Raw genomic sequence first — 16,912 nt, 5'->3', positions numbered from 1 at the left:
AGAAAGGTATCTCTATAAGCGGGAGTAGGGAAGCATTCCGACCTGTACAATGATTGATAAAATTCCTTAAATGCATTATTAATATCTTGAGGATCGTTCAGCATCTCTCCTGGTTGCGTAGTTATGCCATTAATTGCCCTTTCAGATTTTATTTTTTTTATTCTCCAAGCTAACAATTTGCCAGCCTTTTCTCCCTGATCGTAAAAGGCCTGGTTCAACCACAGTAAACTTTTTGCTGCTTTATCAGATGTTAATTTATTGTATTCCGTTCTTAAGGTTAGTAACCGTTTTTGTTTTTCAGGGTCATCTTTGTTATTTATATCTATTTCCAAATATTTTATTTGTTTCTCTAATTTATTAATTTCTGCTTTTCGTTTCTTGTTTTGAGTGCTTGTGAAACTAATAATCTCCCCTCTAATATATGCCTTGAAGGCTTCCCATCTAATGCATGCGTTAGTTTGGTTAGTATTAATCTGAAAGTAAATATCAATCTTTTCTTCTACATACTTAACAAATTCCAGGTTTTGGAGCCATCTCACTTGCATACGCCAATAAGGGGGAGACTGCTGAAGCTTCTCCATATGTACAGACATGGAAATGGGGGAATGATCACTGATGACTATACAGTCATACCAACAATTCTGAATTTTAGATACCAGTTCTTGTGACACTAAAAAATAATCAATGCGAGATCTGGATTTATGTATCCCTGAGTAGCATGAATATTCTAATTTATCTGGGTTAAGTTTTCTCCAGATTTCTGCTAAATTTAAATCTGTGATATATTGTAAAATAATTTTTCTGGATTGTTTTTTATGGGGGTCAGATTTTGTAGAGCGGTCTACCAGCGGGTTTAAAGTGCAGTTGAAATCCCCACCGATAACATTTAGGCCATTCAATGAGGACAGGGTCAGAAAGAAATCTTCAAAAAATTTTGAATTGTCCTCATTAGGACCATATATGCTGATCAAATTCAGTGCGAGGGACAGGATCCTACCCTGGGCGATTACAAACCTTCCTTGGGGGTCCCTAATAGTATTAGTAAGTTGGAAAGGAATTGTTTTGTGGATGAGAATTAATACCCCCCGAGCGTAATTGTTATATGTAGCGTGTATGACTTGACCAGGCCACCTACGCTGTACTTTTTTAACTTCATTGGCCATAAGATGAATTTCCTGAAGGAAAATTATTTTGGAGTGCAGGTTTTTAAGTCTATTCATTACCTGCTTCAATTTAGTTAACTTATTAAGTCCCCTGACATTCCAGCTTGTAAATCTTAAATCAGACAGTTTTGAACCTTCCATGTTGCTTTATGTATATCATTTTGAGATCGATGACCATGTTGAGTGTGACAAAAAATAAACGAGTAAAACAAGTTAAAATGATAAGAACTGAACCAGACATAAAAACACTTAACCATTGAAAAAACCCGCCCCCCTTCCCTTATTTAAACAAAACGGTATAAGGGCAAATACCAATCCACACTAATGAGGAGTGGTTTTACTGTAGGCACATCTCTCAGACAGCCCAAGTGCCCCGCATCCCCAACTCCGCATCCCAAACTGAGACTTCAAACACTTAAAGTCCTAGACTAATAGATATAAAGCATAATAATATTAACGCTTCTTGATTTAACAGCTTCAGTAACAAATAGAACAAGTATACAGGTCCACACCAGGTTCATAAAATAAGGTGTCCACCAAATATGGTAGTAGCATCTCTGCATATAATCAAAATAAATTATAAAGTGCAAAGGTATATAAATGTATCATAAGAAAGTCTATATCAAGCTAGTGCACCTGTGTTATTGTCCATATCAGTCCTGCTGTGATTACCTGCACTCCTGGCCATTTAAAGGTTTAAGAGTTTATGAGGAAGTCCTCAGCTTCTTCTGGTGTGGAGAAAAGAATTATTTTCCCATTGTGTAGAGCTCTCATCCTGCAAGGGCGTAGGGTGAATCCCCGAAAAGATCCAGCTTCGATGAACTTTTTCCGTACTGCGTTGAATGGGCTCCGCGCCTTCATGGTTTCCGCTGATAAATCTTGAGCAAAGAAGATCCTGTGACCATCATGAGTGAGCGAGCGTTGTTTGGATGAGTTGAAGACAAACTCACGGTCTTGAAATCGTAGGAAACGAATGATTACAGCTCTGTTCTGGTCCGGTCTTGGTCTTGCCAGGGTGCGGTGTGCTCTTTCCAATGTGAACGACCTGCCGGCGTCAAGCCCCAACCAGATCGGCAGCATGTGTTGGATGTAATCAGTCATGGGCTGGTTTTTTTCAGCGTTTTCGGGGAGCCCTACCAGTCTTAAGTTCTTTCTCCGAGCACGATTTTCTAGGTCCTCCGTTTTAGACTCCAAATAAGCGATGCGTTTAGCGGCGGCAGCCTGCTCCGTTTTCACACTCTCCAGGCCATCTTCAGTGACCCCTATGCGGCCTTCGGCTTCCGTTAGCCGCCTAGCGTTAGCGGTAATATCTTGTTGAAGATCCATAAAACTTTTTTGCACGGCGTCGACCGAGCCATTCATCTCAGTTATGCGTCTCTCCACATTGTCAAGTTTTGTCCCAAAACCATCAAGAGTACTTATCTTGGTGTTGATCGCGGTGATAGTCGTACGGAGTGACTGCAGCTCACTTAGCACCGTAGCTAAGTCGATCCGTGAGCTGCTCTCATTGTTAGCATCATCGGCTGCCGCAGTAGTCATAGTTGTAGTTTTGGGTCTCTGAGAACCACGAGATCTGGAGCTGCTCTCACAGTCTTTAAGCGTTGTTTGTTTAGACATCTTGTAGAACTAGTTAGAAGCGTTAATAACTAGGACTTTGTAAACTTTTAGCAGAGTTGCAGGGAGCACTCACACTAGGCTGCCATCTTGGTCCGTGGCTCCACAGCGCCCCGACTTCATCAACTTCTTTACTGATAAAATTCTAACAATTAGAAACAAAACTAATGTCCTACTGATCAGGCAGAACCCACTTTGTTCATGTTAATAATCTCTCCTCAGCGCACGCCAGAGTTAACCATGGAGTTCCACAAGGTAAAATTTTAGGACCAATGCTCTTTATATTATATATGCTTCCACTAGGTAACATTATTAAATGTTACTAAATTAAATAGGATAAAACCAAAGTGATTTTATTTGGTCCAAATCACCTTAAAGAGAAATTATCAGAGCAAATAGTGTCTCTGGATGGAATTACTCAGTCACCCAGCACCACAGTAAAAAACTTAGGCATTATCTTTGATACTGACTTATCTTTTAACTCTCATATTAAACAAATCACAAGGACAACCTTCTTCCTCCTCCGTAATAAATCCAAATTCAGGAATATCGTGGCCCAAAGTGATGCTGTAAAACGAATCCATGTATTTGTTACATCTAGATTAGATTACTGTAACTCCCTACTGTCAGGATGTCCTAGTAACTCACTAAAACGTCTTCAGTTAATTCAGAATCCTGCAGCAAAAATACTAACTGGAACAAACAGGAGAGAGCATATTTCTTTAGTATTGGCTTCCCTTCATTGGCTTCCTCTAAAATCTAGAATAGAGTTTAAAATCCTCCTCTTAGCATCCAAAGCTCTACATGATCCAGCTCCTGTATATCTTAAAGACCTGTTAGTGCCCTGTCGTACAGGCAGAACTCTCCGCAGAGCATTCAGCTACTAAGCTCCTCGCCTTTGGAACCAGCTCCCAGTCTTAATACGGGAGGCTTCTAATCTCTCCACATTTAAGGCTAAACTCAAAACCTACTTATTTGCTAAAGCATATACTTTATAATAGCGTTAACTTAACCACTAGGAACAAAGCCCTAAACCTAAAAAAAATTAGGAGCTAAAAACTAAGATTATATAGTAGAATACCAATGCTATATTCAAACAGAATCTACCATCTACACGTAGCTCTAATGGGTTGCAATGTGTGAAGTCCAGTCAGACAAGGTTGTGCCGGGTTGCAGCCAACCCCCCACTTCTGAACCTTGTTGTATATCCATTACACGGCTCACACACCATTTACACTGATTTCCACCGCATACTCATTCCGCTGTATTCTTGTATCATGTTTTTTCTGCAGTCTGTGCCTTCTCCTCTCCCTTCTCTCTCTTTTCTGTTTCACGTGGCAGTTCCTGATCAATGGTTCAGCGCTCAACTAGTCTGGAACACTCCGATGGTCTATCTCTCTATCCTGTTCCATTTTTCCTCCTGTCCACTAACCCCAACCAGTCGAAGCAGATAGCTGCCACCTCTGAACCTTGTTCTGCTGCTGATTTGTTCCTGTTAAAAGAAAAACTGTTCGAAGGGAGTTTTTTCTTCCCACTGTTGCGTATGCTTGTTCATTTGGATTTGTTGGGGTTTTTTTTCTTTTTATTACAAATTTTATATTTTGAAAGCGCTTCGAGATTACTTTTGTTGTAATTGTCCCTATATAAATAAAATTAAATTGAATAAAATGCAGTATAAAAATATCTGAGCAGGCGCATCTTGTCACTTTGCACACTAGTCCTGGCTACTTTGTAGTTGAAATCCATGATATTATAACAAATATAACAAATAAATGTACATATTTGTATTAATTTGTATTACTATTAAATAAATGTTGCCAGAAATTTGTGATATAAAAATGGGATCGCGATCCAAAAATAGGTTGGGAACCACTTGGCTAGAAACTCAAAGTTGTCCCTTTATGCCTTCTTATCTCAGCTTCTGATGTCCCCATAAAAATCCAAGGCAAAAGCTTCTCAATTGTGGTGTTTCCCAAACAGGGGTATACGTGTACCTTCAGGGCAGCCTTTCTCAGAGAGTGGTTCATGGAGCACTTGTGGTCCTCTAGAGACCCCTAGTGGTCCGTTAGAACCATCCAAATTTAAAATAGAAGTTTCTCAGTGTTCACAATCAACTCCCAAACTATGTGAATTCAAATTGTGTCAGTAATAAGAAAGATTGTTTTAAAGCTATTTACGCAGGTGTGTGTTTTGCAATCTTATGTTCATCGTCCTGATGCTTGTGATTCAGGCGCCTCAAGTGATTTCATGCACACTGAATTTATTTCCAACGTAATGAGTAATTTTATAAACCTATTTCAGACACTGTAAATCAGGGGTCCCCACCAGTGTTCATTTTGTCAGCAAATTTTGATTTAGTTTTAGTTTAGATTAGTCTGACAAAAATGCAACTTAGTTTTTTTCAAAACGTAGTCATTGGGACTATTTCAGTTATAGTCTATGTTCGGTCAATTAAATGACATTGAGATTTTAGTCGACTAAATATATTAATTCCAGCAAGTTAATTTCGTCTTCTTTTTTTAAATAATAAGTTAAGGTTTTTCATTTATTCAGACAACTTTTTTTTAGGAAATTTACTTTAATCTCCTGTCATGTTTCGACTGCCAACTGTCAGTCTTCCTCAGAGGCATCTACTGATGCATCAAAGCAATCAGTAGAAAAACATAAATCTAGTTAATTCAATCAATGGATTGATGCAAAAGGAAGAGTAAAAAGAAAAAAAGCAGAAATTGGGAATAAATTAAAAAAAAAAATTAAAAAAAAGATTTTAAAAAGGGGTTTCCAAGATAAATATATATACAATATAAATATAATATTCAAAGCAATGTATCTAGATGGAGCAACAAAGATCATTTCTGGATTGCTGCTGCCAAACATCTGCTTCAAATCAAATGACTTCCTCAAACTCAAAGAGAGGTAATCATGAGTTTCAATCATTATTTTTCAACCTTAATTCCTTTTTTTAGATCCACTTTTCCTGATCAGGATCACAGCCTGCTCTAACCCTAAACCCTATTACAGCTAAATGTAGTCTGGACTCATTTGAAGTTTTCTTTTATGTCATTTCCACTCCATCCAAAGGTCTTTTATTAAAGTCTGACTGTGTCTGCTGTGGGTTCATTTATTCCTCCCATTTTACATTTGCACTGGTTGACTTTTCAACCTAGGAATGTTGTTAGGTGTGGATGAATATGGATGCTAAGCTTCAGTGCAGCCTGAAGTATCATCATGTGGAGCAAAGGGCCTAAAAAAGAGTAAGAGTTTCCTTGGGTGGTCACTTCTTTTTCTTCCCTCAAATATGTCTGAGCTGTGCTTGGACTCCTTTAATGCTCAGTCTGTGGCGACATCATCAGGTCACTTGGTTTTGGTTGGCTTATTTCTCCTGGATTGTAAATAAAGTTATATCTATACTCTTAAGTGAATGTATGTACATTCCTAAGAGTTTTTTTTCTGACTGATCACTAGTATGGTTTCCATCTTCAGACACACGCAGTGCAGCCCATGGTGCAGTGGTGTTTTCTCAGCAGTGCTGTGGGCGTGAGGCTGGGAATGGGAAGACACTGGCAAAGTCAAAGGACCACCAACTGATCCACTTTTCCAGCTGAGCCTCACACTCACACAGATGGTTTTCCAAAGGTCTGAACAAACAGGATGAGCATCAGAGAACGCCAGCTCAGCACATAATGTACCGGTACCTCCTTGACAAACATCTGAATTCAACTTTATTTATATAGTGCAAATTACAACAAAGTCATCTCAGTGCGCTTAACAAAATATAAAGTCCATAGTAAGAAAAGAACCCAACAAGATCCACATGAACAAGCATTTAGTGACAATGGGAAGAGAAAACTCCATCTATTTTATAGGAAGAAATCTCCAGCAAAACCAGGTTCAGTGGTGGCAGCTATCCGCTTTGACTGGTTGGGGTTAGTGAACAGAAGGACAAAAAGGATAGGATAGAAGGAAAGTCCAGATTAGTTGAGCCGCGAACATCTTAGTCTGTATTCTTTGGGGGCTTGTAAATGTAAATAGAAAGGAACATGTAAGAGAATGCTGTTTTCTACACAACAGGGAAAAACAGGCTCAACCTGTTGAGGCAGTGAGGACAACGTGCACAGATCCATGTGTACACACCGTGGAAAGGAAACCTGGCCTTTGAGGTGTAAGGGCGGTGTGGTATTGTTTAATGAATCAAGAATATTGGTCATACCTTTAGCTTTGACCCCCCCCCCCCCCCCCCCCCCGCGTATACTTATCAACTACAGCCTGACTGATTAATCAGACCTATTTTAGCTAGCACCGATTAATTGACAGCAATCAATAGCCTGACGGATTAATATTAAGCATTGCGTTAGTACAGGCTGGGACAGAAGTCAAGCTAGCCCAGCCCCTTCAGCTATCAGTAGCTGTTAACAACTGACAGCATCCATCCCCTAATCAGTTAATCATCCAACTGATCATGTTCCATGCTTCCCATTGGTTAGAGTTGGTCTCAGCGCTGCATTTAAACCACGCCAACACGCCTCCTCTTCTGTCTAATTAAACTCTGTCTTTTGTTGCCATCTAAACATATGTGCTTCTGTTCCAAGGGGTCCTTCTGACCGCTCTCTCTGCTTATGCCTCTTCATGTTGCTCCTGAAAAAGCAAATGGGAGCTCCTTTCGCTTCAGGCTTTCAACGCAGCTGCACCACCAAATGTAAAATGCATGCTAAATAAAGCTATTTGACTAAAGTGATCCTGACTGAACTACACTATAATATGACACTAACGTATTAACTTTTTTTGCTTCGTGGAAATTCTGTCGCTTGGTGCTTAGTTTCTGCGTAATAAAATGCCACTTTTGAATCAGCAGCCAGTAATGGTAGCATAATCACAACCCTAGAAGAAGTGGACTAGTTCATTGTTTACAGTTAATTCATTATTATTAATAACATACAGTATGTATTATGCGTATATTAATGTTCTTATTTCATATATCAGCCAATATATCGGATATTGACCATATATTGGATACTGACCATATATCTCGCCATTGGCAGATACATTTGATATTGGCATTTGAAATCAGAATTTGTATCAGAACTACTTTAGTTATTCCCAGGGAGAAATTACTTACATACAGTGGCTCCAAGTAGAAAAGTAGAATTTATAATGAGATGAAAAGAAACACTAACAAAAGATACATACTGCACATGATTAACAAGTGAAAGAAAAAAGTATTCATGGAGACCAAGACAATTCTTACATTACGTTTCAACACAAGACTATTGATTCAATAATAAATAAGGATTAGAAAATAATAATCATTAATTAAATACAAGTGCAAGTACGCATTTATATAAAAATACAAATATGCAAGTATATACCATACTCGGCCATCTATAAACTACACCGAACAATCCAAAGGCGGCAAAGAACAAAAAAAAACAACCTTGAAAACATTATCGTTAGTGGCCCTAAAAATCTCATATCTGTCTGGATCTTTTATTTCCTTTGCCGACACAACTTCCTGTGTGATAGAAATAGTAGCAGTTATACCTAATGTCAGCAATTCTCTCTCTACACTTAGTGGTTAGTTAGGCTTATTTTTTTTTTTCATTTTTTAATCTGTTTATCAGACAGGAAGTTGCACCCATTAGAATATGCACAGCTGGATAGTTGAGGAGAGTGTGAGGAATATTTACTCTCCATGTGTAAAACAACAACAACAAAAACAAAAAAATGGTTTATGAGGTTTAATGAAAGTTGCTTTGGAAATAAAAACCATGTCTACCCCTGAGGAACGTGTGCACATCTATACAAGGTGTTACACCCTATCCAAGCATTTACTGTATACACAGTCGGTTGGTGTTTGAGGTTTAAATGAAACAAGTGCGGAAAACGCCTTTAAACTGTTCACACTCCTCTTTGTGTCAGTGGGGAAAATAATGTTACTGAAACGTTTATGAAAGATAAATAGAACATGGTAACATGAGAATATTCTGCTATAAGAAATAAGCCTGTGACACAAGAGATGTAAAGAGTGATGATATATCCTCAATAGAAGTACTATAACTTGATTGAAATTGTGCTCAAGCACAAGTAAAAAGTAGCTTCTTTAATTAGTACGCAAAGTAAATGTTACTATAGTTACTTTCACCCCTCATGTTTATTTCTGGTAATAAATCTTGCCACGGTTCCCTAGCATACAGCAAACATCTCATGTATAAACTTAAAAAGTAAAAGATCAAATCTTGCACAATTGTGACCTAATTTCAATTCCACAAAGGCATCTGTATAAAATAAAAGGTTTTTCAAAGTGTACAATTATTTTTAAAATAAAACATCAATGAATTAACTTCAAAATAAAAATAAGTATCTAAGTATAGATACATTTATGAACTCTAAAACAGTGCCATGTGGGTAACAACATTATAGGGAGAAATCCCAACCTGAACCCATGAAAGTGGCTGGGCGTTGATCAGAAATGGCACAAATAAGAACATACGATTAGTATTATGTTCCATGAAGCAGAAATAAAAATACAATCACAAAAAACTATTATTTACTCGGTAATGATTGCATGTAGAAATGTAATGAATTACTTTAATACTTAAGTACAAGTAAAATAAATTTACAAACAATACAATATAAATGCAACTCAATTACATAACGTGAGTACTTGTAATCCATTAGTTTTACTTCTGAAAAATAAATCAATGATTCAGTTAGCATGTTCTCCCAAGTGTCACTCAAATAAAATCCATCTATAAGTGAGTAGTGTATTCTAAGGATAATGCAGGTCACTAATTCTATATATTTTTTTTAAAAAATAAACTCATTGTTACACTTTTCCATAATAAACTGCTCCAGGCCCTAATGTCACATTGTATTTTGACAGTTTTAATTGTATACATCTGTATATTTGTATTATTTATCTTATCGTTTCTACTGTAATGTCTGCACTTGTATTTAATTAACAGTATTTTACTTCTTTATGTACGTTATTCTTTAGTAATTTCCCCCTGGGATAAATAAAGTGTTACTGATTCTGAAACAGGATGAGGATGGACCTTTATTCAGTTCATTGTTGGCCGTTTGCTGCCCCCTAGTGGCCATTACTGGGTATTGTTGAAAAAAAAAAAGGCACATTCTCACACAGTGACATCATGCAATTCTTTTATTTAGCAAATCAACATAAAAAAGCAAGCAAAACAGATTTTATTTTATTTTTTATCTTAGAAAAAAAGCTCTTGTAAACCTAACTCACCTTCTGTTTGGAATGTTTTAAACATCATGACTGCAAATTGATCCCTTTTCTCATTGGCTGCTAAATAACACTAGATAGATAAACATATTGATAATGATGCTGATGCAAACCGTACAAAGTACAAAACTATTTTTTTTTTTTAACCAAAGCTTTATCATCTACACATTACACACTTGTGTAACACTTTACAGTGCTGCTGGTTCTTGGTCTACTTCAAATGTTTCCCTGTTGCAGGATTTCTCCAAGCTAGTTTAACACTTCCTGGGCTGCTGGATGACAAAGCTCCGGGGGGAGTGAAGCTTCTCCACTGAAGGACGCATCTTGCTGTGCCGGACACTCACTGGTGTCTCTGGGAAGTCGTGGCTCAGCTGCAACATTTAAAGCAACACTTGAATAAACTACAAATCCCCTCAGCCCCAGGGGCTAGAACTAAACTGGTCAATAAAGTAGTAGTATTTTCCTGCCCAGCCGTTACCTTGTCGAGGGGTCCACTCAGAAGAAGGTTGACTTGCTGCATCCTGTTGAAGGTGGAGAGGGACCTGTGGTATGGTTTTACAAATTAAATGTTTTTTTTTTTAACAACTGGAATCCAATGAAAACTATGTTGGAAATGCATACCTCAGTTTATCAGACTTCTTACTTTCCTTCTCAGGAGTTCCATGGCCTGAACTCTCATCCAAACATTTCTTGGCCACACGTTTACCACCAGCCTTGACTTTTAAACAAGACAAGAAAAAGACAGGTCAATGGGGCCACTGTAAAAAACAACAACAAACAATAATAATTCCATGCAGTAGTGGATGACATCAACCCAACAACCCAGTTTTTCCAGAGGAGGACAACAAAATAAAATCAGGGGTGAAATTAATTAGACAGGTTTTACTAGTACTACTAGTTGTTTTACTAGTACTACTAGTAGTTGTTGTCGTGGCTTTACTAGTACTACTACATTTAGTAAATAAATGTCACAGCAGTATTTTGTAAGCACCACCTTTGCAAATTTTTTTTTTTATTTATTTACGAAACAGCTTTAGCAGTGCACATTCCTTTTCACAATAAAAGAAAGAAAAATTACTTTCAGAGGTTAACATACTGAAGCTTATCGCATTCACTGAGGAAAAAAATCTGTTGTTTCTTCTGAATTGATGAAATAAAAAGTAAGGCCCTATTTTTCAGTTTTATTAGGAATGTTTCTTTTTCTGAGTTGATGAGATTAAAAAAAATAAATAAATAAAAATAGTCCCTGTTTTTCTGTTTTAGGAAATATTTCAAGTTTTTATAGGAAATTCAGAAGGGACAAAGTCTTAATATACTTTTTAGATTCACACAGAAAACTTAGGGGAAAAAAGGGGTGATTTGTTGAATTTACAGGTTTACAATGAAATCAACTTAGTTTTTCTTATGTTCAAAGTGCATAATAATACATATTATTAATTCTAAACTCATTTGAGCCCATAAACAAAATGGATAAAGAGTGTTAATAATGAATGTTACAGCTGATGGAGATTTCATCATCATCATCATCATCAGCAGACAAAAGCACGAGGACGTGCACACGCAGCATGCAGAGAGAACACCGTGTTACTTTGACCTGCTTTAACACTGAAGCATCCCTCACATCAACCTGTATATATGATCACTGTTACACCAACCATCATCATATTACCCTATGCATGTCAAAATTACAAGATAATAATAATAATAATAATAATAAAGCGATCAAAACACGCGCAGTGGCATCGTTTGGTAACGTGGTGCAGGATTATCCATAACACCCCCCGCTCCGTTTGTTTCTCATATTTAGTCAAATTAAAATTAATGTGTGTTTTACCTGCAGGAGGATGACCCGCTTTGAGCAAATGAGCCTCCTTCGTTCCAGCTTTGGAGAACAACGACTGCTGCTGCTGCTGCTGCTGCTGCTGCACCATTTTGAAAAGTTTCCTCTGTAAACAGGAGTGAAGCACATGACACGCCCACTCCTGCTTTTATACTGAGCGCGTGACGCACGGACACGCCCCCTCCGCCCACCTCCGCCCACCGTCTGTTTTCACAGAGACCAAAACAACAGGCGTCAAAATACTGCACCGTCCCAACTTTAACATGAAACCATCTTTAAAACTGTCTATTACAGTAATCCACTTCAAAAGGCATCATAATTAAAGCCAGTGATGCCTAAATAACAACAACAACAACAAAAGAAATTAATAGTTACACTTTAAAACTCAATTTATCATGAAGCAGGCAATTATAAGCAACAAACACACTTCTAGTTGCAATTAATTCAGAACTTTGTATTTTAAAATGTAACGCGAACAGTGTTTTTCAACCTTTGGGTCGGGGCCACGTGTGGGGTCGCTTGGAGTTTAAATGGGGTCGCCTGAAATGTCTAGTAATTAATACAAAAATAAGAAAATAAAAATAAAAAAAACTTTTTCATATTAAAACACAATCTGCCCTTGTGCAAATCAATGGTGGGACAAAATGAAAGGCTCGTTGAATATGGAAAAGGTAACCGCAAGGTTACAGAACAAAAGGAAAGAATTTGAGGACCTGTAGCTCCTCTCAATGCTACAGACAATGGAACTCTCTGTACATTTTGAGAATTTTTGTTGCATATTGTATTTTTAAAGTAATTTTGTCTATATTTGTTGTTGTTTTGCATTTTGCATTTGTAGTGATCTTGTGCATTTTGTAAGTCATTTTGTGCAAATTTATGTTTTTGGAGTCAATTTGTATATTTCTGTGCTCATTTTTTGTGTTTGCAAATAATTTTTTTAAAAAATACACCTTTTCAATGCTTTAATTATTATTATTTTCAAAATAAAAAAAGACACAATCTGTATTCTATACTTTCTTTTTTTTTTCAAATATAAATGTCATTCTAATTTTAATAAAAATGCAGTAAAAATAATCATATCTGAGCTGGCACAACTTGTCACTAATTTGTAATACAGTATAACAAACAGGATCAAAAACTAATTCTAGAAGAAGAAAAAAATGATTGATATGAAAATGGGGTCACGATCCAAACAAGGTTGGGAACCACTGGACAGTAAATTCAACTTAAACATATAAAACATGTATAAGATGAATATATGAACGTATAAGATAAATCAATTACGATATAGAATGAATCAAAAATATTTGACAGGGGATTCAAATACAAATGAATACAATTTCAAGTTTGTGAAAAGACAATTTTTATCAATAATTATGATATTATGTGAGTTTATCAACATTGCTTTTTGTTTAATATTCATTTTACAGACTCCAAATTATTTTGTGCTTGAGTTTAAGAAAATGGGGAAGAATGTTTTAAGCTTTAAGGTACCAGACATGAATTAATGGATGTTACAGCACACAATAAACATGTTAATTAGGAATAAACTAAATGAATTTGTGATATGGCAGCCTGGTGAAACCTCATTCTTGGAGGGTGTAAAAGTAGCTTTTCTTTCAGCTTTCTATACATTCTTAAACCCAAGCGGAGCAAGATTAAAATGCACTTTTGGAGTTTACGGTTGAACTCTTGTTGTCTTTCTGTGATTTGGGAGGTTCATCCATGCAGGAGATTAATCCTCAGCAGTGATCTGTGCATGCTGGAGCCTGTTCCAACTGACTCAGGGCACAAAGCAGGTAAGATTAGTCTACATCCTTAACAAGTTGCCCAGGCAACACACATTACACAGATTACTTTCTTAACATTGTGTTGTTAAGAAAGTAATACATAATATAGCCATGCCTTTGTAATCCATCCTTCTCATGTTAACTGGAGACTTTCCAAACCTTATGAAAATTCCCAAGATCATTCCAAATTATAAGAGTGGGGATAGTCATCAACTCACTAATTATAGAGCAATTTCTACATTTCCCCAACTACTGTATAGAAGAGCCTGGAGAAACTGTTTGATGCACGCCTAGACAGCTTCCTTAATAAACATAGAAAGTGTACGGACAACCACTGGTGCTATTGGTACGATTACCGAAGTACAAGCATGTAGCGTCTTAGGGTTAGGTTTAGGTGTAGGTGTAGGGTTAGGGTTAGGTTTAGGTGTAGGTGTAGGGTTAGGGCAGGGGTCTGCAACCTTTACTCTGAAAGGAGCCATTTTGTCTAATCTCACCTGGATTAAAATCCTTCTGGAGCCGAAAAAATACCTTCTCAATGAAGAAAATATATTGTTTAAAATTCTAAACCCTTAAAATAGTATAGAATAATGTTGTGAGTTAATGGACTGAAAGGGTTACAAAAAATAACTTGAATTTGATAACACATGATCATGTGATGTCACATGCTAATTGCTCATTTCTTGCAACATATCAAGCATGCATATTAAGCCGACATGTTGGCAATTAAATAAATCTTTCCCCAAACAAATAAAATCTCTATTTTCTTCCAGAATAGTGTTTTTGTTAGTTTAGTTATCTTAAAATTTATGGTTAGCCACAGGTGCAGGAAAGTTGTTGGTTGATGAAGTAGGAAGGTGGCAGAGTTATTGCACAATGTGATTTATTTTTTAGCTAAACAAATTGTTTTATCATAATTGTATTTGAAGTTAATGTCATCAATCATCTATACCCTCTGTAAGAAAAATAACAATTATTTTTTATTCTTTTAAAGCTATAGGGAGCCATTGCAAAAGAGTCAAAGAGCCACATGAGGCTCCAGAGCCGCAGGTTGCAGACCCCTGGGTTAGGGTTAGGGTTAGGGTTAGGTTTAGTCTTAATCACGCGACCTAAACTGGCCAAATAGGGGCGCCGAGTATGGATAGAATGTCGTTATATTGATCCCGCAACCGTACGGATAGCCACTGCCATAAACATAACCTACTCAATAACTGTCAGTATGGTTTCAGAAAAAAAACAGATCTACAGCACATGCATCTCACAGAAGAGATAACTAAGAATATTGACATTAAGTTGTGTTGAGTGGGTATATTCATAGAATCCCAAAATGCTTTTGAAACAATAGACCATGCAATATTTAAAAAAAATAAAATAAATAAAAATAAAAAAAGCAAAATTATGGGGTTAGAGAGGGATCACATACAATTGAGTGAAGTCCTATCTGACAGAAAGACAACAATATGTACAAATAGATGGAGAAGCATTACTTGCGGTGTCCCCCAGGGGTCAATTCTAGGACCAAAACTGTTATTATTGTATATTAATGACTTGATTGATTTTTCTACAAAATTAAAATTTATATTATTCGCTGACGACGCCACAAGACTGGGCTCCGACAAAGATCTACAGGTACAGCAGAATTATACAAGCTTAAGGAATGGTTTGATAGAAATAAGATGTCGGCGCTAAACATATTGAAAACAAAAATGATGTTATTCGGTAAGCGTAATAATGATGTACAAATTTCAATCAAAATTGATTTTGTCCAAATTGAAAAAGTTAAAGAGTAAACATTTCTAGGTGTGATACTCAGCCACAATGTTAGCTGGAGATCACAAATAATTAGCATCCACTGTAAAGTAGTCAGTAATGTTGCAATATTGGGTAGTTGTAGATATTTGTTCAACCAAAAAACTTTTTCATCATCTTGTATTGTTCTCTAATCCTACCGTATATCAACTATTACGTGGAGGTCTGGGGCAATACCTATAGCAGTCGTCTGCTCATCTTATATAGACTTTAAAAAAAAAGGCCATTTGAATAGTGCACAACGTAGGGACCATAGCAACTCACTGTTCTTAAAATCTAACACTCTAAAACTTGATGACTTGATAAAAATGAAAGTTTTGTTATTAATACAACATATAAGGCCAGAAACAACCAACTTCTACTAAACATTCAACAACATTGTGCTAATAGAGAGAGGAGATACAGCCTACTTAATCTGAAGGTACAGTATGCTTGTATTACCCTTAAAAATCAATGTATCACACGAAAACGTGTCAACCAATGAAACAGTTTAAATGAGAACCTGAAAAGTGCCATTAGTCTGCAGATATTCAAAATACAATATAAGAGAATTACAATGGACCTATAGCTCTTTTTTAACTGTAGGTAACACCGTAATATTTGTAATGAATACAAATGCTGTATCATAAACACCGATATAATGTATGCATCAATGTGTGTAGTTTGCAGTAATTCTGTGTGATGTCAGAATGTACTAAAATACTTTTCTCTTCTTTTCTCTTGTTGACGTTGCCTATTTGTAGGTTTGTAATAATAATAATTGTATACGTGGTGGGAACCTATAAACCTTCTAGCTTCAGCCTACTTTTGTGTTTTGTAAAATTATGAATGTGAATTGCTCAAATAAACTATACTCAACTAAAGAAAGAAATAATCACACATTTGCTTGTCTCGTCAATATGTCACGCATTCTCAGCAACTTTGGGGTTAAAAAAAAATGAATGTAGAATTATTTCTTTGATGCAGGGAATAGTGGATTAGCTGCTTTGGTCTGAAATCAATTTGTTTTTTGGGTCTGAACTCCAGCTAAAAAATACAACCATGTCATAAGATGGACAATCACAACAGGTGTGAGACAACTGAGAGGAAATGTCATGGTGATGCCAATCAAACATGGATGAGAACATCAGAAGGGGCGTCGACCTGCTTAATAACCCAAATGTTCCACTTGTGATTTTCCTAACTAATGTTACATCGATAGGCTAATATTATCATCATCATCATCATCATCATCATCATCATCATCATCATCATCATCATCATCATCATATGTTTAAAGCTCATGCAGGAATTCAACTACAACTGTGATATTTATAAATACGTTATGACATATTTACATTTAATTAAGACATTAGATCATGTGAAACTGTCCAGAAGTGTACATAGATGTCATTTTATGTAAATGTTTTATGATGCTACATCAACATGTGTTAAACTCAAGGCCCGGGGGCCA

General features: G+C 36.5%; 1 protein-coding gene across 1 annotated transcript; it reads right to left on the bottom strand.

Annotated features, from left to right (window-relative positions):
- Positions 1 to 10,168: 10,168 nt before the first annotated feature.
- Positions 10,169 to 11,986, bottom strand: dap1b (death associated protein 1b). The gene is made up of 4 exons (XM_028436512.1): positions 11,858 to 11,986; positions 10,645 to 10,741; positions 10,502 to 10,565; positions 10,169 to 10,394 (listed from the first exon to the last, which is right to left on the bottom strand). Exons 1-4 carry the CDS (start codon positions 11,952 to 11,954, stop codon positions 10,278 to 10,280), a joined length of 375 nt encoding a protein of 124 aa, XP_028292313.1. The 5' UTR covers positions 11,955 to 11,986; the 3' UTR covers positions 10,169 to 10,277.
- Positions 11,987 to 16,912: the final 4,926 nt, after the last annotated feature.

The sequence above is a fragment of the Gouania willdenowi genome, chromosome 21 (assembly GCF_900634775.1).
Source record: "Gouania willdenowi chromosome 21, fGouWil2.1, whole genome shotgun sequence".
Classification (NCBI taxonomy): domain Eukaryota; kingdom Metazoa; phylum Chordata; class Actinopteri; order Blenniiformes; family Gobiesocidae; genus Gouania; species Gouania willdenowi.
Note: the sequence above shows the minus strand (reverse complement) of the source record. Positions and strands in the feature narration are given on the sequence as shown.